General features: G+C 46.8%; 1 protein-coding gene across 2 annotated transcripts in view; it reads left to right on the plus strand.

Annotated features, from left to right (window-relative positions):
• LOC140198325 (uncharacterized) overlaps positions 1–14,932 on the plus strand; it is a 36,481-nt gene extending 21,549 nt beyond the window's left edge. For both annotated transcript variants that reach the window (XM_072259417.1, XM_072259418.1), the window contains exons 6-9: positions 6,414–6,773; positions 8,950–9,210; positions 9,731–9,815; positions 12,902–14,932. In XM_072259417.1, coding sequence (XP_072115518.1) covers positions 6,414–6,773; positions 8,950–9,210; positions 9,731–9,815; positions 12,902–12,944 — 749 coding nt within the window. In that variant the 3' untranslated portion in view covers positions 12,945–14,932. The remainder of the gene's footprint in view (positions 1–6,413; positions 6,774–8,949; positions 9,211–9,730; positions 9,816–12,901) is intronic.
• Positions 14,933–16,461: the final 1,529 nt, after the last annotated feature.

The raw sequence follows: 16,461 nt of genomic DNA on the forward strand, positions 1-16,461 counted from the left end.
TGAACAAGGACACGTAGATCTCAGACTTCCCCTTTTCTGAACTTGATACCATTCAGATAGTAATCTGCCTTCCTGTTCTTACCACCAAAGTGGATAACCTCACATTTATCCACATTAAACTGCATCCGCCCACTCACCCAACCTGTCCAAGTCACCCTGCATTCTCATAACATCCTCCTCACATTTCACACTGCCACCCAGCTTTGTGTCATCAGCAAATTTGCTAATGTTACATTTAATTCCCTCATCTAAATCATTAATATATATTGTAAACAGCTGCGGTCCCAGCACTGAACCCTGCGGTACCCCACTGGTCACCGCCTGCCATTCCGAAAGGGACCCGTTAATCACTACTCTTTGTTTTCTGTCAGCCAACCAATTTTCTATCCATGTCAGTACCCTACCCCCAATACCATGTGCTCCAATTCTTCCCACTAATCTCCTATGTGGGACTTTATCAAAGGCTTTCTGAAAGTCCAGGTACACTACATCCACTGGCTCTCCCTTGTCCATTTTCATAGTTACATCCTCAAAAAATTCCAGAAGATTAGTCAAGCACGATTTCCCCTTTGTAAATCCATGCTGACTCGGACCGACTCTGTTACTGCTATCCAAATGTGCTGCTATTTTATCTTTTATAATTGATTCCAGCATCTTCCCCACCACTGATGTCAGAGTAACTGGTCTATATTTCCCTGTTTTCTCTCTCCCTCCTTTCTTCAAAAAGTGGGATAACACTAGCTACCCTCCAATCTGCAGGAACAGTTCCTGAATCTATAGAACATTTGGAAAATGATTACCAATGCGTCCATGATTTCTAGAGCCACCTCCTTAAGTACCCTGGGATGCAGACCATCAGGCCCTGGGGATTTATCAGCCTTCAATCCCATCAGTCTATTCAACACCATTTTCTGCCTAATGTGAATTTCCTTCAGTTCCTCCGTTACCATAGGTCCTTTGGCCACTATTACATCAGGGAGATTGTTTGTGTCTTCTCTAGTGAAGACAGATCCAAAGTACCTGTTCAACTCGTCTGCCATTTCTTTGCTCCCCATAATAAATTCACCCGTTTCTGTCTTCAAGGGCCCAACTTTGGTCTTAACTAATTTTTTCCTCTTCACATACCTAAAGAAGATTTTACTATCCTCCTTTTTATTCTTGGCTAGCTTACCTTCATACCTCATCTTTTCTCCCCGTATTGCCTTTTTAGTTATCTTCTGTTGCTCATCTTTGCTATGTTTCCCATCTTTGCTATGTTATACTTTTTTATTTTTATACTGTCCTTGGCTTCCCTTGTCAGCCACGGTCATCCCTTACTCCCCTTATAATCTTTCTTCCTCTTTGGAATGAAGTGATCCTGCACCTTCTGTATTATTCCCAGAAATACCCGCCATTGCTGTTCCACTGTCATCCCTGCTAGGGTATCTTTCCAGTCAACTTTGGCCAGCTCCTCCCTCATGGCTCCATTACCTCTATCCTATGGTGTGAAATTCTGTGTTTTATTGCAGCAGTACAGTGTAAAGACATAAAAATCTATTGATTATAAAAACAAATAAAGAGAAAAAATAATGAGGAGGTGTTCATGGAGAGTTCAGAAACCTGTCTGAGGACAAGAAGGTGTTCCTGAATCATTGAGTGAGTGTCTGCAGGCTCCTGTCCCCCCTCCCTGTTGGCAGCAATGAGAAGAGGGTATGTTCTGGGTGCTGAGGGTCCTTCATGTTGGAAGCTGCCTTCCTGAGGCTTCGCCTTTGATCATCTGCTGGTGGTTGGGTTGTGTTTGTGATGGAGATGGCTGAGTTTACAACCCTCTGCGGCTTCATCTGATCCTGGGCAGTTCCGGGTGGTAATGCAACTGATCACAATGCTCTCTCTGGTACATCTGGAGAACGATTACTCTACTGGGACGTAGGCCACTGACAGCAACTCTCCAGATTTCTCTGACCTGCGCCAGTCTTTCAAGTTGTCTGCAGATGCAGCTGATCTTTGAAGATCCTTCCTCTTCCAGGGACGAGTTCTTGGGAGCCTCTGTTGCTAGCCACACCACACCCATCCCCCGTGCCCAACCCCCATCCTTTCATAGCTGGCTCAAACAGACTATGGTGGAGATTTGTATGTCTTTGACATAACAAATCCTCTCAAACTTCCAATGAAGTAGAGATACTGGTGTGCCTTTTTCTTGATTGCATCAACATCTCGGTCCCAGGATAGAAATTCTGAGATGCTGACACCCAGAAACTTGAAACTGCTCACTCCTTCCAACGCTGATCCCTCAGTGAGGACTGATCCACAATCAGTTCCCTGGTCTGACTGTCATTGTGGGTGAGGCTGTTGTTGTAACACCACTCAAGCAGCTGATCTATCTCACTCCTGTACATCTCCTCGTCTCCATCTGAGATCCTGTCAAAAGTGTGCAGTACTGAATCAGGTCCTTCAGCCCATCGCACTCATGTTGGACATTGTGCCTATCTATTCTAGCCCCAACACTTGGCCAGTGACCTGTGCCTTGGTAATACAAGTGCTGGTGGAGAGACTTGTTTAACATTGTACAAGTCTCTGCCTCCACCTTCCTGTCAGGCTGTGTGCTCCAATTCCAACCACCCTCTGAGCCCCCTTCAACTTGCCCCAAAACGTGCCCTTTGGTTAAAGACCGCTCGGTTGAGTGGTGTTGCAACAGGAGTGTTAGTCAGACCAAGGAACTGAATGTGGACTTCAGGAAAGGGATCAAACACCAGTCGTCATCAAGGGGTTAACTGTGGAAAGGGTGAACACTTTCGAGGTTCTGGGTGCCAACATCTCTGAAGCTCTCTCCTGGGCCCAACATACTGATGCAATCATGAATTGTCGTATCAGTTACGAATATTGATCATCTGGTAAAATGTCTGTCTTTGAATTCTGGCCTTGGCAGAACAATTGCCATTCACAGTACACGTGTTAAAAGTGAATCGAAACTGCAAGCTGGCAACAGATGATACTTTGAAGTTGGTAAAGCAATTGTCCCTTAGTTGTTCAATGTGTTTCACATCTTTCTGTTATTCCTATCTCCTCTGTCTTCAGGAACCCCTATGTATAACGGGAACCAAAGTTCTTCAAAGAACTTTCCTAAGAAAAAGGTCTGTCTCCAGACTTGCCATCTCCAGGTCATGATCAACCTTCCCTGTCTCATCTGCAGGAAGCAAGGGTGGCTCCACATTCTTACTTCAAAGGTCTGGGTTGACCACAACTGCCCCAGGCCTATCTTGACTGGACATTGTCTTATTCCCTGTCTTACCCTAATGTCCACAGTAGTGGCTACACTTCATTAGGAGCTTCTCAGAAGATTTGGTGGCGCCAAATTCTATCTAATTTCTACAGAAATTCTCTGCTCCCTGTAACGAGTGTGAGGATGATTTGCAGGGGGATGGGAACCAGAGTGCCAGAGCTGACAGTGTGGCTGGGGTGAAAATAAATGACGTTGAAAGTTTAAGCAAATCCGCTGATAGAAAGGTTGTGACTGGTGGTAAAAATCTTCTGAGGTGTATATATTTCAATGCTAGGAGTATTGCGGGGAAGGCGGATGAGTTGAGGGCGTGGATTGACACGTGGAATTATGACGTTATAGCAATTAGTGAAACTTGGCTACAGGAGGGGCAGGACTGGCAGCTTAATATTCCAGGGTTCCGATGTTTCAGATGTGATCGAGGCAGAGGAATGAAAGGTGGGGGAGTAGCATTGCTTGTTAGGGAAAATATTACAGCAGTGCTCAGGCAGGACAGATTAGATGGCTTGTCTACTGAGTCCTTATGGGTGGAGCTGAGAAACAGGAAAGGTATGGCCACATTAGTGGGATTGTATTACAGACCACCCAATAGTCAACGAGACTTGGAAGAGCAAATCTGCAGGGAGATAGCAGGCAACTGCTGGAAACATAAAGTTGTGGTGGTAGGGGATTTTAATTTTCCATACATTGATTGGGTCTCCCATACTGTTAGGGGTCTAGATGGTTTAGAGTTTGTAAAATGTGTTCAGGAAAGTTTTCTAAATAAATATATTGAGGGACCAAATAGAGGGGATGCAATATTGGATCTCCTGTTAGGTAACGAATTAAGGCAAGTGACAGAAGTCTGTGTAAGGAAGCATTTTGGTTCCAGTGATCATAACACCATTAGTTTCAATTTGATCATGGACAAGGATAGACCTGGTCCTAGGGTTGAGGTTCTGAACTGGAAGAAGGTCAAATTTGAAGAAATGAGAAAGGATCTAAAAAGCGTGGATTGGGACAGGTTGTTCTCTGGCAAAGATGTGATTGGTAGGTGGGAAGCCTTTATAGGGGAAATTTTTTAGAGTGCAGAGTTTGTATGTTCCTGTCAGGATTAAAGGCAAATTGAATAGGGATAAGGAACCTTGGTTCTCAAGGGATATTGCAACTCTGATAAAGAAGAAGAGGGAGTTGTATGAAATGTATAGGAAACAGGGGGTAAATCAGACGCTTGAGGAGTATAAGAATTGCAAGAAAATACTTAAAAAAGAAATCAGGAGGGCTAAAAGAAGACATGAGGTTGCCTTGGCAGTCAAAGTGAAGGATAATCCAAAGAGCTTTTACAAGTATATTAAGAGCAAAAGGATTGTAAGGGATAAAATTGGTCCTCTTGAAGATCAGAGTGGTCGGCTTTATGCGGAACCAAAGGAAATGGGGGAGATCTTAAATAGGTTTTTTGCGTCTGTATTTACTAAGGAAGCTGGCATGAAGTCTTTGGAATTGAGGGAATCAAGTAGTGAGACCATGGAAACCGTACAGATTGAAAAGGAGGAGGTGCTTGCTGTCTTGAGGAAAATTAAAGTGGATAAATCCCCGGGACCTGACAGAATGTTCCCTCGGACCTTGAAGAAGACTAGTGTTGAAATTGCGGGGGCCCTGGCAGAAATATTTAAAATGTCGCTGTCTATGGGTGAAGTGCCGGAGGATTGGAGAGTGGCTCATGTTGTTCCGTTGTTTAAAAAAGGATCGAAAAGTAATCCGGGAAATTATAGGCCGGTGAGTTTAATGTCGGTAGTAGGTAAGTTATTGGAGGGAGTACTACGAGACAGAATCTACAAGCATTTGGATAGACAGGGACTTATTAGGGAGAGTCAATATGGCTTTGTGCGTGGTAGGTCATGTTGACCAATCTATTGAAGTTTTTCGAGGAGGTTACCAGGAAAGAGGATGAAGGGAAGGCAGTGGATATTGTCTACATGGACTTCAGTAAGGCCTTTGACAAGGTCCCGCATGGGATGTTAGTTAGGAAAATTCAGTCGCTAGGTATACATGGAGAGGTGGTAAATTGGATTAGACATTGGCTCGATGGAAGAAGCCAGAGAGTGGTGGTAGAGAATTGTTTCTCTGAGTGGAGGCCTGTGACTAGTGGTGTGCCACAGGGGTCAGTGCTGGGTCCATTGTTATTTGTCATCTATATCAATGATCTGGATGGTAATGTGGTAAATTGGATCAGCAAGTTTGCTGATGATACAAAGATTGGAGGTGTAGTAGACAGTGAGGAAGGTTTTCAGAGCCTGCAGAGGGACTTTGACCAGCTGGAAAAATGGGCTGAAAAATGACAGATGGAGGTTAATACAGACAAGTATGAGGTATTGCACGTTGGAAGGACAAACCAACATAGAACATACAGGGTTAATGGTAAGGCACTGAGGAGTGCAGTGGAACAGAGGGATCTGGGAATACAGATACAAAATTCCCTAAAAGTGTCGTCACAGGTAGATAGGGTTGTAAAGAGAGCTTTTGGTACATTGGCCTTTATTAATCGAAGTACTGGGTATAAGAGCTGGAATGTTATGATGAGGTTGTATAAGGCATTGGTGAGGCCGAATCTGGAGTATTGTGTTCAGTTTTGGTCACCAAATTACAGGAAGGATATAAATAAGGTTGAAAGAGTGCAGAGAAGGTTTACAAGGATGTTGCCGGGACTTGAGAAACTCAGTTACAGAGAAAGGTTGAATAGGTTAGGACTTTATTCCCTGGAGCGTAGAAGAATGAGGGGAGACTTGGTAGAGGTATATAAAATTATGATGGGTATAGATAGAGTGAATGCAAGCAGGCTTTTTCCACTGAGGCAAGGGGAGAAAAAAACCAGAGGACATGGGTTAAGGGTGAGGGGGGAAAACTTTAAAGGGAACATTAGGGGGGCTTCTTCACACAGAGAGTGGTGGGAGTATGGAATGAGCTGCCGGACGAGGTGGTAAATGCGGGTTCTTTTTTAACATTTAAGAATAAATTGGACAGATACATGGATGGGAGGTGTATGGAGGGATATGGTCTGTGTGCAGGTCAGTGGGACAAGGCAGAAAATGGTTCGGCACAGCCAAGAAGGGCCAAAAGGGCCTGTTTCTGTGCTATAGTTTCTATGGTTCTATGATCACTTCTCCATGTTTTATTCCAGTCCTTCCCACTGTGGTCCAGTGCAGAGCGGCCGTGGCCTCCCCGGACTCAATCACCACCGTCCCTGTTGGTGGATCCGTCCACTTCCCCATCCTCCATGGCAGCGAGGACAAGTACCAGGTGACTCTGGGGAAAACGTCCCCGAACCAGCTGAAGATCTTGGCCTGGATGTCAGACCAACCGGAGAGTCCGTACGTGATCCGGCCATCCTACATGAACCGGATTCACTTCCAGAGAGATGGTGTTATCGAGCTGCGAGGCATCAAGATGAGTGACCAGGGGACGTACGAAGTGCAGACAAACTACTTTGGGAGGGAGTTGAGAAACCGTGACCTTGACCAGTTTGAGATCCATGTTGTCGGTGAGTAGTAGTTTTAGAAAGCACAAGAGCACAGAAACAGGCCGTTCAGCCCATCCAGTCTGTACTGGACTATGAAAGTGTCATAGATCGCCACAGCCATTCGGTCCATGTGGTCTGTCGAACTGTATTCTCCCGAGTCACATTGACCCATACGTGGACCATAGCCCTCCTTACCCCTCCCATCCATGTACCATCCAAAATTTCTCTTCAATATGGAAATCAAGCCCACATCCACCATTTGCTCTGCCAGCTCAGTCCATGCTCTCACCACCCTCTCGGTGCTGAAGTTCCCCCTCCCCTTCCCCTTAAATAGTTCACCTTTCACCCTTAACACATGACCTCTCGTTGTCTCACCCAAACTCAGTGGAAAAGGCCTGCTTGCATTTACCCTATCAATACCCCACATAATTTTGTACACCTCCATCAAATCTCCCCTCCATCGTCTGTGTTCCAAGGAATAAGGTGTTAACCCAGTCAACCTCTCCCTGTAACCCAGGTCCTCGTGTCCCACAATGTCCATGTTTTAGAGACACCACCCACCTTTCCCTCCTGCTGGACCCCACCACGAGACTTTCTGATCTCCAGAACCCAGACACCACCCAGGTGACCCTGTCACTGCCTTGACCTCCCCCCCCCCCCACCCAATGTGCCTTCCCCCTCTCACTGTGACCAGCAGCAGGGTCTCTCTCAGCCCAATACCCCCTCCCTCACTCTGGATCCTTGAAATCTCGTGTGGAGTTCCTGATTCTTTTCCGTGGGGGAAGAGTACTGACTCCATTCTAAGCCCATTTATAATGTACATCTTTAAGGTGTATAAGTGTTACGGAAACAGCAATGAAAAATCTTTCTGCATCTGAGTGACCGAGGACAGACAGAGATGGTGGACCTTCATTTCTGCCCTGAACACCAGCAGGTGTAACGGAAAGTAAATCAGTATAAAGTCACTCCGTAATCCAGGGAATAATGTCCCAGCCTGCCTATCCTCACCGTATAAGCCTGTTCCTTGTCCCGGCAGGTCTTGGCCTGGAATGTCGACTCCATGGATGCTGCCTGACCTACTGAGTTCTCCTCCAGCATTTTGTGTGTGTGTTCGTGTTGCTCACATCCTCGTCAATCTCCTCTGCATTTTTTCCACACCTACCCTGTAACAGGGTAACCACACCACCAAGTGTGGCCTCACCGACATCTTGTACAACTGTGACGTGATGGCCCTCATCCCTGTAATCAATACCCTGACTCGTATGGGCCAGCACGTTAAACGTCTCCTTCACCACCCTGTCTACCTGTGGAGCCACTTTCAGGGAACCATGTTCTTATCCTCCTGGGACGTGCACAATCCCCACAGCCCTGTAGTGTCCCTACCTCTTGGTTCTGGAGATTCGAGGGTTCTCTGTGTGGAGTTTGCACGTGTGAGCTCCCACCGCCCCGTTCCCACTTGCAATTGTTGGCCCAGTTTCCTCCCCTCAACCCCATGAAGAGGAGGGAGAGACAGAGTCCCTCTGTTGATCGGGGTCGACCAGCTGTCTATGAATACACCAGCCACACCATTACAATACGGAGACCAAGCTGTCGTCCATACAGCAGGCTCCCTCTCACCATCAGCTGATGAATCCAAAGGCATGGCAGAGACGGAAACAGTCTGACACTCGTGGCGTCGCTGGAGTTGCCAGTCAGTGTTGAACTGAAGACACAATCCGGTTCCGGATTTCTCCTTGGGGTTTACTCCTGAAGCCTTTCCCATGAGCGGGTTTGAGATCAGAGTTTTCCTTCTCCAATGTGAGCTGCCATTCACAGCTGAGGAGCCCCATCCGCCCGAAGCAACCTGCTTGAAGGTGACAGTAACTGGTCTTTGGCCCTTCTGTGAGCAGAAATGATCCTGCTGGGTTTAATAGCTGAGCTGTATGTGAGAGTCAGGAGCTGGACTTGGTTGTCAGAGGCTATTTGAGACACGCCATTGGGAGCATTTAATAAATTGTGGAGTTTGTATCCTCACTACCCGCTCTCCCGGCTGTAACAATGTTAAAGAACCTCGACCAGCACCTGACTGAATCTTTCCCCAGTGTGTGGGTGACGGGTAAAATCTATGGGGGTGGAGTGGATTTGGTTGTGGGAGGTTTGTTGAGGGGAATGTTTTCAAGAATTTAATGTTAATTCATAATGAAATCTCTCCTGGCAGAGCCGGTGTCTGAGCCAAGAGTGGAGATCAGCAGGAATGCCTCCCACGTCACGCTGAACTGCACGGCTCTCGGAAGCGGACCGATCACCTATCGGTGGGAAAGGCAGACAGACGCTGCCGTTGGGAACGACACCTTCCATGGAGCCCTGCTGGTCCTGCAGAACGATGGGCTGAGTGGCCACACCTACAACTGCATTGCTGAAGATTGCTGCAGTCGGCAGATCAGCCTCCCAGTCTCTGTCAGCTTCAACCCAGCCAGCAGTGAGTGGGACACAGTGGATGTGTTTCCAATACTGGGGGAGGCTCAGGATATGGGGGTGTTCATTTAGGACAGAGATGAGGAATTTCTTTAGCCAGAGAGTGGTGAATTTGTGAAATTCATTGCCTCAGACGGCTGTGGAGGCCAAGTCATTGGGTGTATTTAAAGCGGAGGTTATCGGTTCTAGGTTATCCAGAGTGTCAAAGGTTACAGTGAGAAGGCAGGAGAATGGGATTGAGAGGGACAATGAATCAGCCACAGTGGAATGGCAGAGCAGACCTGATGGGCTGAATGGCCTACTTTTGCTCCTGTGTTCTAGTCATATCATCTCCTAGAGTAGGGTGTGAAGTGGGGACTGCTTGGAATCGAGAACGTGCCCCAGGACCCGACTGGACAGGGGCTGGACTGAGAGAGGGGAGGAGGGAGTTCCAGTTTCCAGACACAAAGGTTCTGGTTGTGGGTTTCTGACCATGGAATGGATCAGTGAACTGAGGTTTAATGCTGTGTCTTTCTGTCCCCCAGAGTCCAGAAATTATTGGGCCAGTATCCTCAGCTTTACAGTCATTGTGATGTTGATCTTGGGTCTGTATCTGCTCAGGAAATCTCAGTGAGTATCCTCTTCACTATCATCCCACTCTCCGTCTAGCTCCCTTTCATCCCATCCCACCGCTGGTGTGAGGTAGTGTGGGAAATTGGGACAACACACACACACAATTAGTTCCTGATTACCTGATGAGTTCCAAGGGTTTAGATGGGGCAGAGTTTGTTAAGTGTGTCCAGGATGGATTCCTGTCACAGTATGTGGACAGACCGACCGGGTGAATGCCATACTAGATCTAGTACTAGGTAATGAACCGGGTCAGGTCACAGATCTCTCAGTGGACGAGCACGTGGGGGACAGTGACCACCGCTCCCTGGCCTTTAGCATTATCATGGAAAGGGATAGAATCAGAGAGGACAGGAAAATTTTTAATTGGGGAAAGGCAAATTATGAGGCTATAAGGCTAGAACTTGCGGGTGTGAATTGGGATGATGTTTTTGCAGGGAAATGTACTATGGACATGTGGTCGATATTTAGAGATCTCTTGCGGGATGTTAGGGATAAATTTGTCCCGGTGAGGAAAATAAAGAATGGTAGGGATAAAGAATGGGTGACAAGTGAGGTGGAAAATCTAGTCAGGAGGAAGAAGGCAGCATACATGAAGTTCAGGAAGCAAGGATCAGATGGGTCTATTGAGGAATATAGGGAAGCAAGAAAGGAGCTTAAGAAGGGGCTGAGAAGAGCAAGAAGGGGGCATGAGAAGGCCTTGGCAAGTAGGGTAAAGGAAAACCCCAAGGCATTCTTCAATTATGTGAAGAAAAAAAGGATGACAGGAGTGAAGGTAGGACCGATTAGAGATAAAGGTGGGAAGATGTGCCTGCAGGCTGTGGAAGTGAGTGACATCTTCAATGAATACTTCTCTTCAGTATTCACCAATGAGAGGGAACTTGATGATGGTGAGGACAATATGAGTGAGGTTGATGTTCTGGAGCATGTTGATTATTAAGGGAGAGGAGGTGTTGGAGTTGTTAAAATACATTCAGTCCCCGGGGCCTGATGGAATATTCCCCAGGCTGCTCCATGAGGTGAGGGAAGAGATTGCTGAGCCTCTGGCTAGGATCCTTATGTCCTCATTGTCCACGGGAATGGTAACTGAGGATTGGAGGGAGGAGAATGTTGTTCCCTTGTTCAAAAAAGGTAGTCGGGATAGTCCGGGTAATTATAGACCAGTGAGCCTTATGTCTGTGGTGTGAAAGCTGTTGGAAAAGATACTTAGAGACAGGATCTCTGGGCATTTAGAGAATCATGGTCTGATCAGGGACAGTCAGCATGGCTTTGTGAAGGGCAGATCATGTCTCACAAGACTGATAGAGTTCTTTGAGGAGGTGATATAGATGAAGGTAGTGCAGTGGATGTGATCTATATGGATTTTAGTAAGGCATTTGACAAGGGTCTGCATGGTAGGCTTATTCAGAAAGTTAGAAGGCATGGGATCCAGGGAAGTTTGGCCAGGTGGATTCAGAATTGACTTGCCTGCAGAAGGCAGAGGGTGGTGGTGGAGGGAGTACATTCAGACTGGAGGATTGTGACTAGTGGTGTCCCACAACGATCTGTTCTGGGACCTCTACTTTTTGTGATTTTTATTAACGACCTGGATGTGGGGGTAGAGGGTTGGGTTGGCAAGTTTGCAGACGATACAAAGGTTGATGGTGTTGTAGATAGTGTAGAGGATTGTCGAAGATTGCAGAGAGACATTGATAGGATACAGAAGTGGGTTGAGAAGTGGCAGATGGAGTTCAACCCGGAAAAGTGTGAGATGGTACACTTTGGAAGGACAAACTCCAAGGCAGAGTACAAAGTAAATGGCAGGATACTTGGTAGTGTGGAGGAGCAGAGGGATCTGGGGCTACATGTCCACAGATCCCTGAAGGTTGCCTCACAGGTGGATAGGGTAGTTAAGAAAGCTTATGGGGTGTTAGCTTTCATAAGTCGAGGGATAGAGTTTAAGAGTCACGATGTAATGATGCAGCTCCATGAAACTCTGGTTAGGCCACACTTGGAGTACTGTGTCCAGTTCTGGTCACCTCACTATAGGAAGGATGTGGAAGCATTGGAAAGGGTACAGAGGAGATTTACCAGGATGCTGCCTGGTTTAGAGAGTATGCATTATGATCAGAGATTAAGGGAGCTAGGGCTTTACTCTTTGGAGAGAAGGAGGATGAGAGGAGACATGATAGAGGTGTACAAGATAATAAGAGGAATAGATAAGAGTGGATAGCCAGCGCCTCTTCCCTAGGGCACCACTGCTCAATACAATAGGACATGGCTTTAAGGTAAGGGGTGGGAAGTTCAAGGGGGATATTAGAGGAAGGTTTTTTCCTCAGAGAGTGGTTGGTGTGTAGAATGCACTGCCTGAGTCAGTGGTGGAGGCAAATACGCTAGTGAAGTTTAAGAGACTACTAGACAGGTATGTGGAGGAATCTAAGGTGGGGGCTTATATGAGAGGCAGGGTTTGAGGGTTGGCACAACATTGTGGGCCGAAGAGCCTGTACTGTGCTGTAATGTTCTATGTTCTACAATGCTGGAGGATTCAGGGGGTCAGGGAGAATCTACGACGGGAATAGACAGGCTGAGAGGCTGACTGGCCTTATTCAGCTGCTATGTCTTGTGCTGTGAAATTTCACTTTTACCTCATGAGTAACCTCCAATGCACAGCCCCAGAAAGAGGATCCCTGGAAAAATCTTATCCAAGAGGTTGCTTAAATCAGCAAACATGAATCCTTTGGTTCACATAGTTTTGCATTTGCTCTTTGAAGGAACTAACATTTTTTGGGCAGTTTGTGAATTATTAATATCCTTGTCCCTCAATATATCTATTTGTTAATATCTTTTCCTCAATATATCTAATTATTAATATATTTATTCCCCCTTATAACTAATTATTATTTTTATCCTTTGTTATAACTAATAATGATATATTCATCCCTCGCTATATCTAAGTACCTCCTGCACCACACCAGTCCCGTGTCCACAGGTAAACCAGGTGTATTTCAGGGACTGAGAATGGATGCCCCGTCCCTGGTGCTCGGGAGGGAATAACTACCCCACCTCGTCATTGGCTGGGAAGTGACGTGTGACATTTTCTCTCACAGGTCAAGCCCACTCAGAAACCAAGGGTCAGGAGAGTTCCAATGAAGATGAGGGTTTGGACTGTCCTATCTTGGAATCTTGCAGCTCCTCTGACCCAGTGTGAACTGGAACCAGAACAGTGCTGAACACGTCCCTCCCCCCAGCTGCTGTCTCTACCGTGACCCCCACCCACCCAGCCCCTGATCATAGGACGTCTGTGCCTCACACTGTGTGGGAGGTGTCACTGAGATGGTGGGCTTCCCAGTGTGGGGGCAGTTCCTGACTGTAGCAACTACTGGGGAACCGATCGATGATTGTGTGCATTGAGATGGAAGCTCAGGGTGTCTGTGTCTCTGTCCTGTTTATTTGTTCTGTCGCAGGTTTTACACAGAACATTACAGCACAATACAGGCCCTTTGGCCCATAATGCTGTGCTGACTTTGTAATCCAGTCTAACATCAATTGATCTCTCCCCTCTGACGTAGCTCTCCATTTTTCTATCATCCATCTTCCTTTAAATGCCTCTACCAGCACCCCTGGCAGCACATTCCTTGCATCCATCACTCTCTATAAAAACACATCTCTGATATCCTCCCTCGTACTTTCCTCCAATCACAATAAATTGATGCTGTCTGTGTTGGAAATTTCCACCCTGAGGAAACGTCTCTGACTGTCCACTCTGTCTGTCCCTCTCATCAACTTGTACAACTCCAAGTCACTTTCGTCCTCCCTCACTGCAAAGTGAAAATACCGAGCTCACTCAACCTCTCCTCATCGGACCAGCTCCCTAAGCAGTCACCTCACTACAGGAAGGATGTGGATGCTATAGAGAGAGTGCAGACGAGATTTACAAGGATGTTGCCTGGATAGGAGAGTGTGCCTTTTGAGAATAGGTTAGGTGAACTCGGCCTTTTCTCCTTGGAGTGACGGAGGATGAGAGATGACCTGATAGAGGTGTTTAAGATGATCAGAGGCATTGATCATGTGGATAGCCAGAGGCTTGTTCCCAGGGCTGAAATGGCTAACATAAGGGGTCACAGTTTTAAGGTGTTTGGAAACTGGTACTGAGGGAATGTCAGGGGTCAGTTTTTCCACACACAGAGTGGTGAGTGTGTGGAATGGGCTGCTAGCGATGTTGGTGGGTGAGGCAGCTATAACAGGGTCTTTCAGGAGACTCTTGGATGGGTACGTGGAGCTTCGAAAAGTACAGGAAATTGTACACAGTTTCTATAGTAGGTTACATGGTCAGCACAACATAGTGAGGGGAAGAGCCTGTGATCTGCTGTAGACTTTCTATGTTCTATATTGTATTTTATTTTATTTCTCTGTCCACCAGAGAAAGCAGGATCTCCAGTGGCCACACATTTTAATTCCACATCCCATTCCCATTCTGATATGTCTGTCCACGGCCTCCTCTACTGTAAAGATGAAGCCGCACTCAGGTTGGAAGAACACCACCTTATATTCCGTCTGGGTAGCCTCCAACCTGATGGCATGAACATTGACTTCTCAAACTTCCGTTAATGGCCCACCTCCCGCTCGTACCCCATCCGTTATTTATTTATATACACACATTCTTTTTCTGTCTGTCTCCTTTTTCTCCCTCTGTCCCTCTTACTATACCCCTTGCCCATAACCTGGGTTCCCCCCTCCCCCTTTCTTTCTCCCTCAGTCTCCCATCCTGTGATCCTCTCATATCCCCTTTGCCAATCACCTGTCCAGCTCTTGGCTCCATCCCTCCCCCTCCTGTCTTCTCCTATCATTTTGGATCTCCCTCTCCCCCTCCCACTTTCAAATCTCTTACTATCTCTTCCTTTAGTTAGTCCTGACGAAGGGTCTCGGCCTGAAACGTCGACTGTACCTCTTCCTACAGATGCTGCCTGGCCTGCTGAGTTCAGCAGCTATTTTTATGCATGTTGCTTTTATTTTGATTATTAGTTCTTTTTGTCTTTTGCATGTTGGTTGTTTGTCAGCTGTTATTGTGTAGTTTTTCACAATTTCTATTATATTTGTGTATTTTGCTGTGAATGCCTGTAATGAAATGAATATATGATGCTGTGTATATAATTCTGTTGTGGATTTAATATTTGAGTAAATGTTGATTACTCATTTGGATTATTATCTATTATTGATTATACTTGTTTAAAGATTCTTCATGTTGTTAATCTATTCTTTGTTAGAATTATAATCGTTCTGTACATTGTGATTACACAGTCTTTGAAATAAATCATTCCTGGCTCGCTGTAAAAATAAGTGAAAATGTAAAAATGTCCTGTTGCTACCAAATGATACGTGTGGGCCTCGCTTAAAGTGAACACAAAGTTTTGGATCCCCATGTCTTCCTTTGAAATTGCTCTCTGTATTGTACTGCCCCGGCTCGCGTATCTGGACAAGTCGGACGCAACATCCATGGTTGACACTGACCGACAGAGACCTCACTGTGCTCTGCCTGACCTGCTGAGTTCCTCCAGCAGTCCGTGTTTACTGCTCCGGATTTCCAGCCTCCGAGAATTTCTCAAGTAGCAGGATAGTGGTGGTTGGGGTGTGGAGAGGGAGGTTATGATCAGCCTTTCTACTGAGGGGAAGGAACTGTTTTTCAGGCTGCTGGTCCTGTGGTTGATGCTAGTGAACCTCCTTTATCCTGTTACTGACTTACCAGCAGCAGTTTGCTGGCGTCTCACCAACATCTTCAGCAGTGCGGTCCATTTCCGGGTTGTGAACCGTCCCAGAGTCGAGGGTGGGGGGGGGGGGGGGGGGACGTTGAAAGCGATTGCCTAGCGGGGACGTAATTGGATACCCCGCCCTATTTCCCTGATCATTGGCTGAATTTCAATCAATCACATAAAGAGGTGACAACATATTTAATTTCAAATCGTTGCGGGAATGGTTTGCTGTGAAACAGGATCAGACCATGAGCGGAGCGTGTCCACGGACCGGTGAGTGACCATTATCCCCGATACCCTGCGCTCCCTCTCCCGCGGATTGACGGCGTCCCTCACGGACCCGCAGCCCCGCTGGGAACTCGCTAGCCGCGGTAGTGTAGTGGTTCGCGTAGCGCCGAGAGCCGGGTTCAAGTCCCACCGCGGTCTGTAAGGAGTTAATCGGTTCTGCCCAGGACCGTCTGGGTTTCCTCCGGGTAAAGAGGTCCTGGTTAGAAGGTTAATTGCTCACAAAGGTGGAATTGGGTGTCGAGGGTTTCTGGGGCGGATCTCTAAATAATTAGGATTGGCGGTCAGTCTCTTTGCCAGGGTGAAATGTCAAATAGGAGAGGGCGCGGGGTAAAGATGACGGGGAGTGGGGAGGGGGCGTTGAGGGCAAGTTGTTTTACACAGTGATGGGTGCCTGGAACGGGCACCGGGGTGGGGTGGTAGCAGATATGATTGTGGTGTGTCAGGGGCATTTACACAGACACTCACACATTAAGGGAACAGAGTGATTTGAATTCTGTACATTTGGGTGGGATTAATGAAACCGGCGGCGTAACTGTGTCCTGTGCTACTGTACCATCCTACCTCCCAGATTACAGCATATGAAAATGTTGCATAAAAGGTTTCCAAGTTTCTTCAAATTTAACCGAAGGGTC

The sequence above is a fragment of the Mobula birostris genome, chromosome 5 (assembly GCF_030028105.1).
Source record: "Mobula birostris isolate sMobBir1 chromosome 5, sMobBir1.hap1, whole genome shotgun sequence".
NCBI classification, from domain to species: Eukaryota; Metazoa; Chordata; class Chondrichthyes; order Myliobatiformes; family Myliobatidae; genus Mobula; species Mobula birostris.